This window comes from Cebus imitator, unplaced genomic scaffold, assembly GCF_001604975.1.
Source record: "Cebus imitator isolate Cc_AM_T3 unplaced genomic scaffold, Cebus_imitator-1.0 Scaffold249, whole genome shotgun sequence".
NCBI classification, from domain to species: Eukaryota; Metazoa; Chordata; class Mammalia; order Primates; family Cebidae; genus Cebus; species Cebus imitator.
This window is the reverse complement of record NW_016107564.1, coordinates 3,251,179-3,265,251: the sequence shown is the minus strand read 5'-3', so window position 1 is coordinate 3,265,251 and position 14,073 is coordinate 3,251,179. Positions and strand designations below refer to the sequence as shown.

The 14,073-nt window shown below is 35.4% G+C and overlaps 1 protein-coding gene across 2 annotated transcripts in view; it reads left to right on the top strand.

Annotated features, from left to right (window-relative positions):
* TAPT1 (transmembrane anterior posterior transformation 1) overlaps nucleotides 1–14,073 on the top strand; it is a 69,596-nt gene that overhangs the window by 31,438 nt on the left and 24,085 nt on the right. The window contains exons 4-7 of one of the 2 annotated variants that reach the window (XM_017498746.2): nucleotides 7,848–8,010; nucleotides 11,072–11,207; nucleotides 12,617–12,714; nucleotides 12,891–12,960. In XM_017498746.2, the coding sequence (XP_017354235.1) occupies nucleotides 7,848–8,010; nucleotides 11,072–11,207; nucleotides 12,617–12,714; nucleotides 12,891–12,960 (467 nt within the window). The remainder of the gene's footprint in view (nucleotides 1–7,847; nucleotides 8,011–11,071; nucleotides 11,208–12,616; nucleotides 12,715–12,890; nucleotides 12,961–14,073) is intronic. The other variant, XM_037727952.1, reaches the window with a different exon arrangement.

The window sequence follows — 14,073 nt, the reverse complement described above, 5'->3', positions numbered from 1 at the left end:
TGTTTGTTCTGGAAACTAAAAGATGTTGCAGGGAGCTGGGAAATCTTAAATTCTCTGCCGTTATTTACTTTTATGAATGGTTAATGATCCCTAGCTCCAACCTTTTTCAGATATTTTAAGATTTTTTTGTAGCATATAAGATGATTGCTTTCTTACATTAGTTTGAAATACTTTGAATCTTAATTAGTTTGAGTAGTATTTGAAAATAAGATGTTTTCTATTTTCAAAGTTTTATAGCTAAAATGACACTAGAGGGCAGCCTGTTATACTATTTAAGACTCCATTGAGGATTTCCTCTGCAAACAGTTCTTACTATTTCTGCTTTGGATTAACTGAAAAATTAATTTCATGCTATCACTAATACTTATATGTATAAAAACATGGAATGCAGTTAAAATTATATAACAGTTTCAGCAATTTTAAATGGTAGGAGTTTAAACGAAACTTAAATTTTCATTTAAAGTTTAAATGAAACAGAGTTTCAACAATTTTAAATGCTTTGAGGATAGGCCAAGTTACACAGAATATGAAATACTGCCTTAATGTCTTTGTGCCTTAAGCATGCTTTGTTAAAAATTGAGTAATTTGTGCTTATAGTAATATAGGTTGCAATTTTATTTTCTTTGAGCAATTTAGAAAATATCTCTTTGAGCATTATTTTTAAAGTCACAAAAGTTGAAATATTTGATAAGATCAAAGTTGTATTAAAGCTATTGCTAATTTTAAGTCTAAGACCTTTCAAATAATTTAGGAATATAAAAATATTTTTTAGATTTACCAAATGATTATTTAGAAATAGCCAGATTCTGCCTTCTTATAGCTTTTCTTCCAATGTTTTCTACTTCTATTAAAGATTATTTGATTTGTCTTGCCTGTAGTGATGTCATGATCCATCCTTTTCAGCAAGCAAAAAGTGCTCTTTCCTTCAGTCTGACTTTATTTTTTTCAAAGGAATAAGAAGAAATGAAATAGACTGGCAAAGAAGTTGATTGCAATATGTTAAGTAATAGTTCCTTTTTTCACTCTCCTGTATTTCAATCTTCTTTCCATAAAAAACTTACTGCCTTCCTAGTTTCTTTGTTCTTTGAAATTGTTTTCACAAAAGGGAGGAAACAGTCTGTTTGTCAAATTAATCACCATGCTGACATGAAAACAGTAACTCTTTGCAGTCTCTAGAATTGTTCGGTTCAATGTTACATGAATAACAAGGTAATATTATTGCCTTCTTTTTACATTTGAGATCAGCGTTCTCACCTCATCTGTTTACAGATTTACTTCTTGTACAGCATTTGTGAGAGGCTTTTACAGATAGGCCCCCATATTCCCTGCTCCATAGCTTACTATTTTAACCTATTTCTAGATCTTCTGCAAACTTACCATGGTTTTTGACTTAAGTAAATAAAGACCCTGTCCCTTCACTAAGGCTGAGAACAAGGGTGGTTCTATAGTGCCTTAAGTAAACTCAGCCTTCATCATGCTCGTTCATCCAGCAGGATGTTTTGCTGGTTTTGACCCTGTTATAAAGCACTGTTCATTATGAGATGTTGGCAGGATAATTATCTGGAGTCATATTTGTGTGTGTTGTTTGCCAAGGATGCACTGCCTCCCTAAAAGTTTATGTCTGTTCTCAGTGATCTCAAGAATACTTCTTGAAATTGTTTCTGATGAATTAACAATCTTGAAAAATCTTTGCCCCAAAATGTTTTGTTGTGGACTTAAAAAAAAAATAGAAAATACATCTAAATTCTTTAAAAGCAGATTCATTTATGTATATCTTCCTTCTTTCCCAGGTAAGAGTAGTGTCATTTTAGAAATCATTTGAGAAACTTCTTGAACTAGGATAATCTTTTTAATGATTCATGACATGTAAAACAGAACTAAGTTTTGATTTATTATATGAAGTATCTGTTCCTTGGAAGAATGATAGAATTTTGTTTTTTAGAAAAGTAGACTGTTCTATATTGTGTTAGGGGTACCAAACATCATTTTATCAAATTTACTTGTAGAATTAAATGAAAAATAGTCTATTATATAAGTTTGATTTACCTGGCATTTTTGTGAACCCTCTATTCTAAAATTTGAGACTATTTTGTGCTTTAGAATTCTTAGTCACGTGAGTTACAAGTTAAAGATTATAGAGAAAAATGATATAGTTGGGTACCAAGAACTGAGTTATTGTTGAAAAAAATTTACTGAAACATTTTAGAAAGTGATTAGTGAGTTCAACAGGCTTAAGTAATAAATGCCGGAGTGTTTTTTGGTTTTTGTTGTTTACTATTAGAGCAAGTAAAATATGTGTGAGCAAATGTTCTGACCCCTTGCCCCAGCTTTAGGCATAACTCTCATGTGAGTCTTCACAGGATTTTATTTTTCTTATTTAAGAGGCAACAGTATGATTTTCTTTTGAGAGTTTATCCCATGAGAGACCTCCTGTCTCCCAGAATTAAGAATTTTAAATGATTGGGAGTTTTTTAACCTTTGAGTTTCCTGCATATGCCTTACCTCTTTTGAAATAGTTCTACCCAAAATTAACTTCACCTATATGTTATAATAGATTTTTCTCTTTTTAAACAAAATTAAGCCTTGGTTTTGGCCTAAGTGATTGATGCCACCACTATAGCACATGTAGGGAGAGCTCTTGGTAATTTTCTGTGGGGAAACAAATTGCCTTTTACTTCCTTTTACCAGGGCTGATCTATGTGGCTTATTTGTTGAGAGCAATATATTTGTTATTATTGGAAAGTCTTTGTTGTCCCGTTTCCTCACCATGGAGCTCTAAGTAGCGTAGCAACATTACAACCTTCTCTCTTTCTTTCTCTCTTGTAAATCAGACCGAAGGAAGGAGCACTTTCACTTCCTTTATAGAATGGAATGTGGTGGCACAGGGACTCCTTGTGGTGAGTAAACCCTGATTTTTCCTTCTATACTCTTGGCCAAATTGACATTAATTAAATGCAAAAGTAAACAGGATAGGCAGACATAGCCATTAGGGGATAGAAACATATTGAAGAAAATGTGGAGCCTTATCCTTTTTAAAATAGCATCTTTACTTGATCTTAAAGCTTTGTCCACATTTCTTTGTGAAGGATTTGACTGCGATTTCACCTAACGTGAAAGTCCGCTCAAAAATGATCTTTACCCATTTTAACTTAGACTTAGCAAATACCTCATCCCCAATGCCACAGAAATTGGCTGAGCTTAATTCCTTCCATATAAGCAGGTTTTATTTTGCTTTACTACAAATAGTAAACAAAAAACATTTATTTTCTAGTATAGTTTGAAATTAAAGTTTAAGAAATAGTTTTAATCATTCTGTTTATGTTAGGTATTTATTTTTTGTTACATGTCAGTCAAACTTAAGATCGAAAATACTTAATTTTCTAATTCAGGAAAACATCTTGATTTCACTACTTTATTCCAGTTTACTTTAAAATTATAAAAGGACCTCACTTTCAAAAATAAAACCGTAGTAAGTATTTTACATTTTTATTTTATCAGTGCTTGTGTTTCTTCACTCTTTCAGTTATACCACAAATGGCTGAAAATATTGAGTGAGAGAATGAGAGATCTAGTCTATGTATTTTGCAATGAAATGACTCATGCTAATACTCTGGCATGTTTCAACACTGATTTGAAGTAACTATGCAGGGATTTTCCCATTTTTCTTGCTCATTTTTGGTGCCTTGTCTTCCTTCTTGATCTTTCTGTCCACTACCAGATTTTACGTTAGCCATAGTTAGCATATTATCTTCCACTAAAGAGTAGGAGAAAAAGCTCACCCTTGATCGTCTTTCTATGCTATATAATTCAGTTTCTATAAACCTGTGAGCCCTTCAAAACAACTAGAGATACTCTAATTGTTAAATTGTACAATATAAAATTGTACAGTTGCTAAAAATACAATGGAAATGGAAATATTTGTATGAATAAAAAATAAAATTTAGAAATGTAGAGAATTTGGTTTCTCTAAGGGTGGTTTTCCTAGAAAATTTTAAAATAATTCTGTTAGATGTATTATTTTGAAAAATGTTTAAGTTCTGTTAAATATTTGATGTAATATGACTTGTGTGATAACATACACCCAAACCTGCAAATTAGGTTAGTGGGTTTTTCACTTTGCCCAACAGTATGTTTCGCTTGTTTATGCTTTCATGTGGGATTTTCATCATTTGCAAGATGAATTGCCAGTAACCACCACTTAGCCATTTATAAGAACTTTAGCATGAAAATATTTTTCAAAAGCCAATTCAGGGTTGAATGGCAGGACCTTGGATAAGCTTCTTAGGTAGGTTGAAGTGCTTATCAGATGGTCATCTAAAAATATCCTGGCAGGGGAGGAACAAATACGCTGATTGGTTCAAGTTGTTTTAACCAGGTAAACTTATTTATGAGGTTAGGTCTTCTCTTGGTAAGAGGCTGTGGTACACATGCAGCTGTCTTTTAAGATGCCACTTTAGAAACAATTTTTTCTTTGGCAGTTTTTCTTTTTTATTAACAAGGACATTTATATGAAGACAAGACCTTGTTTTTTAAAGATTCTGCTGCTTGTATTATTTATTTGAATAATATTCCTTAGTTTTGAAAATCACAGTCATCCCTGCAGCAACCAAATATGATGTTAGCAATGGAACATTTTCACCAGAGCAGGGGGTGCACAGAAAGCAGTGAATTCACTATGTGTATATCATATGCATATATAGTCTGGTTTTTGTGGGGGGGTTGTGTGTGTGTGTGTGTGTGTGTGTGTGTGTGTGTTTTGCATTCATATTTAGAAATAAAGACCAAATGATAGATACATTTGTTTTTTCATGAAGCATTTTTTTCAGAAGAGATCACAGTACAGTGATAAATTATGCAGTATTAAATTTTATGGAAAGATAATAGGTTCTGAGATTTTGATTCCTGTAAGTTTAGAAGTTCTGTTTTAAAAAGTCTAGAATGCAGATGATTCTGAAGAGCATGCCTTCTGGAGCCAGATTGCCAGGTTTCCATCCCTGCTGCACCATGTGGGGACTTAGTCTGTACAACCACAGGCATGTTCTTGACTGTCCCTTGGCTCATTTGTAAAACTGAGATGATCAAATGGCATTATTGTGAACACTAAAAGGAATATTTGTGGAGTGTCTAGAACTGCCACATAGTAACTGAATTGTAGCATTAGGTGTTTATACAACTTTTCTTTGTTAACTTATCAGCTTGGTTCAAAAATTGTTGTATTATATTATTTTGGGATATAACTTTCTAATGTTTGATAGATCTAATTTCTAACTATGGCTTGTACTAAATATACTATTCCTTCGTTGACATACTAACACATTGTTCTTTGGTTTGAAATATGTATGTAAAGAAACACATTTGGATATATACTTAAAAGCCTTTGTTTCTTAAATAAAATTGTGTTGACTGAGATCACTCAACTAAATAGATGCCATCTAGTACCAAAAGTTCTAAATATAGTTTTCTATTTTAATTAGTTATCAAAATTAATTTTGGTAATTAATATAAATTAATACCACCCTACTTTTCGTTCCTATCATTTTATTTAATTCATAAACATAACGTACAGTTTTTAAACACAAAAGCTCATGACGATTGGTGATGTGTGACTTTGATTATATGCTGAGCTGTGCCACACTTCTGAGTGGGGGCTGGTGGCTCATGGCTCACCAATTGTTTCCTGCCACCCAAGTAGAGATAGTCACACCAAGGCCAGGAGCTCAGAAGTGTTTAAAATATCTCCTCTTCTCAGTGTTTGAATGAGAAATACGTTTTAGTGACCAAGATCCAATTCCTGGCAGATATAATAGGTCTTCCATCTTCAGTCTTATAGAAATGGGGGCAGGAAATTACCTTGATGTTCAAGTAGCCCTTTGCAGAGATCTGTGCTGTCGGCTGGTTGGTTGGGAGTTAGCAGATGAAGGGTATTCTTTCTTCCCTGGGGAGAAAAAGGTCTCTCCTGTGGGAGAGAGAGGAACAGCACTGGATAAAAGAAAGTCATGGTGAAAGAGAAATAATGATAGAGATCGATGAACTTTGTCCTTGATGCAATTTTTCCCAAAGCCCTAACTTCAACTGCTAAGAATAATTTTACTTGTCTTTTCATACCCATCTAAAGTCGTGTGATCAGACTTAGACAAATTCTGACCTCCCTCTCATTTAGGCTCATTGGTCTAGTCCAATATATTTCCAGCCACCTTTAGCCCTCTCTCAACAGTCTTCACAGAATTTGCCTGTTTTCAGAACTTCTGCAATATCTTAGATTCTGTTTGTAAACAGATCAGCCAAATTCATATCTAGCTGAAAACACCGTACAGTGCACATTGTAGAAAACAAGATTGAGGCTCTGTAACAACTGCTCACAGAATTGGTATGGCATCATTGTGACCTTATAAAGTAATGTCTCAGGTCACAGTTTGGAAGACTTACAAATTCCTTGTTAAACTCTGCAAAGATCACTGGAGGAAAAGCATTAGGAAAGAACTCTGGAGAATATGTAGCCAAGGAATATCAAATACATAGGTGGCTCAGACGGCCAGTGGCCAATTAGAAAATGAGCCCACCCAGTATTGTTGCTTAGAACATTGTCACAACTGGTAGAAGTGAAGAGATTCTACAGCTCCTAAAGAAAATACTCAGGCTGTTGTATAGATTGCACTATGCGTAAAAGCTGCCAAAACAAGAGACAGCATTTTCTGTCCTGAGGAATCAGCCTATGACAGGCAGAGAGAACATATCTTTCCCATTCTTGTCACATGAATTTTAAATCTTAAATTTCTTTTTTTCTAATGTATTTTTTGCACTATCTTGTTAAGATGGTTCCTTTCACAATTTAGGTTTAGCTCCTTATACTCTAACCTCAGAAGTAAGGAGTGATTCTTCTGCTCATATTAGTTATGAAAAAAATATTTCAACTGAAGTCACAGGGGACTAACGTGTAATACAAAAACTGTCCTATAAACCAGTACAAAAAAGATAGGAAGGGTGTGTTCACCTGAAATGTAAATAACTGTTAAATATGTGGAAAGATGTTTAGTTTCCTAATGATAGAAATTAATGTTGAATCTACACTGTGTACCATTTTTCACCAATGAGACTGGCAAAGATCCAAAAGTTGATCAAACATTGTATCAATGCCCTGGGCTACAGGCTTTGTCATGACATTGCTAGTTGAGTTATAAACTGTACCCTGTGCAGAGGGCAGCTCAGCTGTTTCTATCAAAATTTCAAATGAATATAACCTTGAAATTCCAATTTCAGGAGTTTGTCCTACAGATATACTTTCATATATGAGACATGGCATGTATATTGCGTTGTGGCTTATAATTGCAAAAGACTAGAAATCTGTTAGAGGTACGTTAAATAAACTGTGGTTCATCCACATAGTGGAACACTGCTCATAAAAAGGAAGCTCCTGATAAACTTATATGGAATATTATGCTATTAAATAAAGTACAAGCTGCAGAGCAGTATGCATAGAATGTAACATTGTGTGAAAAGGGTTGATCCAGCAGGCCACATGCAGGGATTAATGATTAGGTTAAAGGCTTCTGCCGTAACAGTAGAAATCTGTTGCTCAAAAGTACCCTATTGGTAGATATCTGCCCTCCATGTTCATTTGTTAAGATTGCCAACTTCTCACTTAAAATCTTTATATTCTGTACTTGGACAGAAAAGTTTACATTGTTGAGTAGTTATTTAGTTTAACTTCCCTTGTTTGAAGTTTTTAAAATATCAACATAATTCTCATTTTTACCTTTGTATGCCAGTGTATATCCAATAAAGATTATTGTTTTTGTGAGAACATACAAAGTAAAACTTATACTTTTATTACTTCTTGTATGTTTCAGGGACAGGCGTTTGCTTCAGCCTGCCCAGGTGTGTGACATTTTGAAGGGTGTCATTTTGGTAATCTGCTATTTTATGATGCACTATGTTGACTACTCCATGATGTACCACCTGATAAGGGGGCAGTCTGTCATCAAGCTCTACATCATCTACAACATGCTAGAGGTAAGGACCTCACTTACCCTGCACTGGCCTGACCAGGGCACTCATCTTCAAGTCTTCCAATTCTAAAGGTACCTGAGAGTCAAGAATGCTCTACCAACTCTAGTTACAGCGCTTCTGGCCTTTACTGTGCTACCATCACTTGGGGGCTGTTGTTAAACATGGATTCTGATTTAGGACATCTGAGCTGGATCTGGAGAATCCACATTTCTAAGGAGGTAGGGCTCATGCTGCCGGTCCAGAGTACACCTCAGTTGGCAAGCCCACAGGCATGGCGTGTCCTCATGTAGGTTGGAAACATTCTTGCTGCCCAGACATTTTAAAAACAGTAACCCTTGAGTATGCAAATTGTCAAGTGCTAGGAAATTAGTTTCATAAATTCATTAGAAACCCATGCTAGAACTTTAAAGATTGTGAAGTAAAATGTTCTGATTATGTATATGGTTGCTATAACAAATACACATTTTAAATTGCTTTGAAATCTTTACATAGAGCAGACAAGCCTAAGTTCCCAATTTTTGTGAGTACTTAATATTTTTAGTACAATATGTCTCTCTTTAAAGCATTCAGCCTATGAAAATCTGCATTTATACAGAAAATAAGTTGAGCTGATATACATTCACTTTACCAAAAAAAAAAAAATGCTTTGCTTTATAAGCCAAATATTCATAAGTTTTTTTAAATAGTAAGATACCCTAAGTTATATAATAAATTTTGAAATTCAAATTGCAAGCCAGGCATGGTGGCTTACCCCTGTAATCCCAGCACTTTGGAAGGCTGAGGCAGTCAGATCACCTGAGGTCAGGAGTTCGAGACTAGACTGACCAATATGGTGAAATCCCATCTCTACCAAAAATACAAAAATTAGCCTGGTGTTTGTGTGTGCCTGTAATCCCAGCTACTCAGGAGGATGAGGCAGGAGAATCGCATGAATCCTGAAGGAGGAGATTATAGTGAGCCAAAATTGCCCCACTGCACTCTAGCCTCAGTAACAAGAGTGAGACTTCATCTTTAAAAAAAGAAAGAAATTCCAAATTGCATTTTTCTATTTTATTTTGGGAAGGATACAAATAAGGTCTATTTATCTTTTTAATTAGGCATGAAGAGATTTCTCCTAGTGAGAGGACAGATGGGGTGGGGGCTGCTGGCCTGTCTACTCTGAAGCTGCATTGCTGTGGTAGACAAGGGCTCCCCGTCTCTTCACAGAAGCCACAGAGTTCTAGCCGTCTGAGTATCTCCTAAATTAAAGACGAAGATGTTTTAAATCCAGCTTCCTGATTCTAGGCTCGCTGCTCATACACTTGCTTTGCCCGACCAAGTAGGTTGCCTAGGGGTGGATGGGGACAAAGCTCTTCTGAAACAGAATAGCTCATCTTGTTCTCCCTTCCTTCTCATAGAAAGACTCTAGGCCTCATTCCCTGTTTCCCTCTGCTTTCTGCCTTGCTCTTTGCACCGCTGTCCTACTAGTCTCTCCTTCGTAGGCTTTCCGTCTTAGGAGATTGGAGAGTACGAGGGCTTCTCCCTGCCCCGTCTTACAAAGCCCTGTCAAGCTAGTATTATTATTGTCACTAGAAAAGTAGGCCAAGAAGCAGGATCTGTGAATTACTGATTAAAATGATGTATATACATATTCACACTGTAGACTGTAATTGATGATGTGGCTTAAACATAGTGGATAGGAGTCCAGGCTGTAGTCTAGAGGCAAACCATTCTGACCAAATCCTAGCTCCTTCCTTTATTACCTGGTTATCCGGGACAGTTATTGTTGCTAAATATCTCTGATCCTCATTTCCTTATCTGTAAAGTGGAGATATGAGGAGATTATGAGGATTAAATAGACGCCACATAGAAAGGATTTAGCACAATATCAGGCCTATGCTAGGAGCTCCCTAAATGGTAGCTGTTATTCATTCGGCAGATCTTTAGTAGACACTTCCTGCATGCCAAGCATCTTAGACCCTGAAGACTCACAGGTGAACCAGGCTATTCTCATGGAGCTTATATTCTACAGATGAGAGCTAGGCAATAAACAAGGAGATATTAAAAAATGATAAATCATATAATGAAAAAGAACAGACTAAGGCAGTAGAGACCATAGAAGCCACAAGAGATTGGATGGTCTGGGAAAGGCCTCTGTAGAATGTGGCATTCAGACTGAATCCTGAATGTCATCCCCTCCTTTTCTCTCTTTTATGTTTCACTTTTTACTTGTTATACTGTATTCAAGAAGATTGAAACCTGAAAATGTGGTTAGGAAGTAAATCTGCATGTTTTATTCCATATAATAAACTTCAAAAAAATACAGTTACCATTGTTTACAAATATTAGACATGAGTAGGTCAAATGATATATTTGTCCTAAGTTTGAATCCTGAGTTTGAATTCAAAGTGCTAAAACCAGAGGCACCACGATTTTGATTCCTTTTATTTTTGCCCACCCCTATTTTTGCCACTATTTAAGACTTCCTTTATTACTAAGTAGTAATAAAGCTAATTACTTTATTAGCTAAGTAGACATTCTAATTCAAATTCTATTTGAGCACTTACTGTTTGTTAAAGAATAAAGAAATGTGGCCGGGCACAGTGGCTCACGCCTGTAATCCCAGCACTTTGGGAGGCCAAGGCGGGTGGATCACAAGGTCAAGAGATCGAGACTATCCTGCCAACATGGTGAAACCCCGTCTCTACTAAAAATACAAAAACTAGCTGGGCATGGTGGCATGTGCCTGTAGTCCCAGCTACTCGGGAGGCTGAGGCAGGAGAATTGCTTGAACCCAGGAGGCAGAGGTTGCAGTGAGCCAAGATCGTGTCACTGCACTCCAGCCTGGCGCCTGACAACAGAGCAAGACTCTGTTTAAAAAAAAAAAAAAGAAATGTGAATGAATAGGAAACAAAGATCCTCACTCTTCTTTAGGTTACCTTCAACTAGGATTTAAAACATTTCACTCTTCTTTAGGTTACCTTCAACTAGGATTTGAGCTGTATCTCAATTTTAGTTATGTATTTAAATGGAATATTAAGAAACATCTTACCTATATATATATATATATATTTTTTTTTTTTAGGTAGCTGATCGTCTTTTTTCATCATTTGGACAAGATATATTAGATGCTCTCTATTGGACAGCAACAGAGCCTAAAGAAAGAAAAAGAGCCCACATTGGGGTGATTCCTCACTTTTTCATGGCTGTTCTCTATGTCTGTATCCTTATAGACTTGCTGGAAATTCCAACAGTTAATGCATAGTCTACCTTATTTTATTCGGCTAGCCATTTCATAGATTTATAGATAGATAATGTGTTTATCCTGAAGATTAATGTGAAACATCTGCATTCTTTTGATAAATTGGTTGTCATAATAATTGTAATTAATTTAAGGAGCCTCATGTATGCATTACTCTTTGAACTGCTGGAAAACAGTTCTATTTTCATTGTAACTGATTATAAGGCAGAATTTTATAATAAAAAAGCAGTATATTTTTATACATGCCTTACATTTACATAGATCTATATAACTTTTTCATACTTACTAGATTTTTTCTTGAAGTTATCTTTAAATCTGGGAATTCTTTTTTATAACCTTGGGCTTAAAATGCATAGAATTTATCCAAAAGTAAAATGTGAAATTGGTTGGGAGGAGTTTTGCTGGTTTTGTGTGTTTGTGTATTCATCCCTGGCTTAAAGCTTTTCTATTAGAGAGTAAATGCTTTACTATATAAGCAGTGTACATGTTTGTGTGTACTCATACATATTTATACACACATTTCTGCTCTTAAGTTCCATGTGAAGTCAGGACTCATTCATGAGAATGTGCCACATTTTTTTTTCCTGCCTGTAAAAGAGTGACATTTGAAAGATTTATTGGGTTAGTACTTGGAAAGTTAAAGAACCAAGTGGGAAGATGCCTGTGAGGGTAAAAACTTGTTCCAGTGTTAATGGAGTAAAGCAGTTACCACTCTTAGATATAAATTAACTATGCTGTATGTAATATAAATAGAATTCTGCAGTTTACGGATATCTTCAAAATGGCATATGAAGAAGAATCTTAATTATCAGATATTTCTTATGGCCTTAAATTCCTGTCTCTGTAAGAGTGACATTTTAATTATCAGATATTTCTTACTGCCTTACATTCTACATTTTCCAAAGAAGTAGGGAAGAAAATCACTTCCAGACTTTTATTTTGTGCTTTCTTTTTTAGAATGCATATTATCTTAATTCAGAATGTATATTTCTAAGTCTCTTTTTTCAGTACCTACCATAATTTATTCCATTTACTTAACAAACTTTTTTGAGGACCTATTTCCTGAGCACTGTGCAAAGTGCCAGAGATAGAGAAAGAACAAAACAACCCTGTTCCAAAGGATTCATGGTCTAAATAAATGAATGCATAGAGGTACTTTCTACTTTGGTTTGTTTCATGTGGATTGCACATATCCTGTCAAGTTTATATCAACTATAGCTAATAGGGAAATTATTAAGATAATAAAATACTTATGTAAGATTATTTAGAAAACATCATTTTCTTTCTCTGTTATTCACTTTCAAAATATTATAGTTTATCAGAAATAATATGAAGGCAAATTTAAGTTTTTCCTTGACCTTCAATTAGTTTTGCATGCGATTCTTATAATGGTTCAAGCAACAACTCTTAATGTAGCTTTTAACTCACACAACAAGTCTTTGCTTACTATCATGATGTCTAATAATGTAAGTATAAGATTTATTTTATATTTTTGAAGTTATACGGGCATTTCAGCTGCAATACTCTGGGTGGGATAAAATTCTTTGTTCTATATGTTATTCTCCTGGAAGTTTTACAGGTAACAAGTCCAGTTTTTAAACTGTTATAATGATAAAGATGGTATTTCTGTTTACTGTTTCAGTTTGTTGAAATTAAAGGAAGTGTTTTCAAGAAGTTTGAAAAGAACAATCTCTTTCAAATGTCAAATAGCGGTATGTACACTTAGATTCTACTTGCAGTCCTGTGCAGTATTATTTTGCAGTTCATTCGAAAACCCTAATGGCACATTTTCTCTGGTTCACTCTTTCTTCAACTTAAATTTTACCGTCTCTTATGCTGTCAACATCTTTACTAGGTTTTATTATCATCTTTGGTTACTGTAATCACAAGATGTTTGAGATAAAAAATTAGAAGCATTTGTGTAGCACGATACCATACTTAGAGAAGCTTCTTAATAATCTGGAAATTTCTCTGAAATGGGTGGTGTTATTCATTTTATAGCTATGAAAACTGAAACACGAGGAAATAATTTGACTTCCCCATAATCACATAGCTTCTAGGAGAATTATGACTGTAAATCTAAGATTGTCTGTAGGTCCTTAGCTTTTTTGGCTAAGTTTACTGCCTTCATTCTAATCCTACAAAGTGTGAAGGCACAAAATTTGTGCCTAGAGTTGCTGTCTTATATAGTTTTGAAAGCCAGAGCAGCGAAGCGTGGTGGATCATGGAGCCCTCAAGAACAGTCCCAGAGGCTCTGCCAGTCAGTGCTCCAAGTCAAAAGTGTTTTCACAAGATTATGAAGACATTATCTGTCTCTTCTGCCATGGTGACAGTTGTACTAGTCATGAAAAAATGATGGTGTTTTAGCATGAATTTAGACAGATGTAGGATAGAGAGGACCCATAAAGGAACCTAGCTTGGTGACATCCTTGAGGAAGGTGAGTTGTGTCACGGGGGAGGTATGCAGGCTGGTCATAGATAAGAGCACCCATAACTCATCCAAAGCAGCACTTGTCAGACTTTTTGGTCTTGGGACCCTTTTGCACACTTTAAAAAGTGTGATGATCAAATGGGTGTGGTGGCTCACACTTGTAATCTCAGCACTTTGGGCAGCCGAGGTGGGTGGATCACCTGAGTCAGGAATTCAAGACCAGCCTGGCCAACATGGAAAACCTCTTCTGTACTAAAAATACCAAAATAAACCAGGTGTGGTGGTGGACGCCTGTAATCCCAGCTACTCGGGAGACAGGCGGGAGAATTGCTTGAACCTGGGAGGCAGAGGTTGCAGTGAGTAGAGATTGCACCATAGTGATAAAAATTTCGCT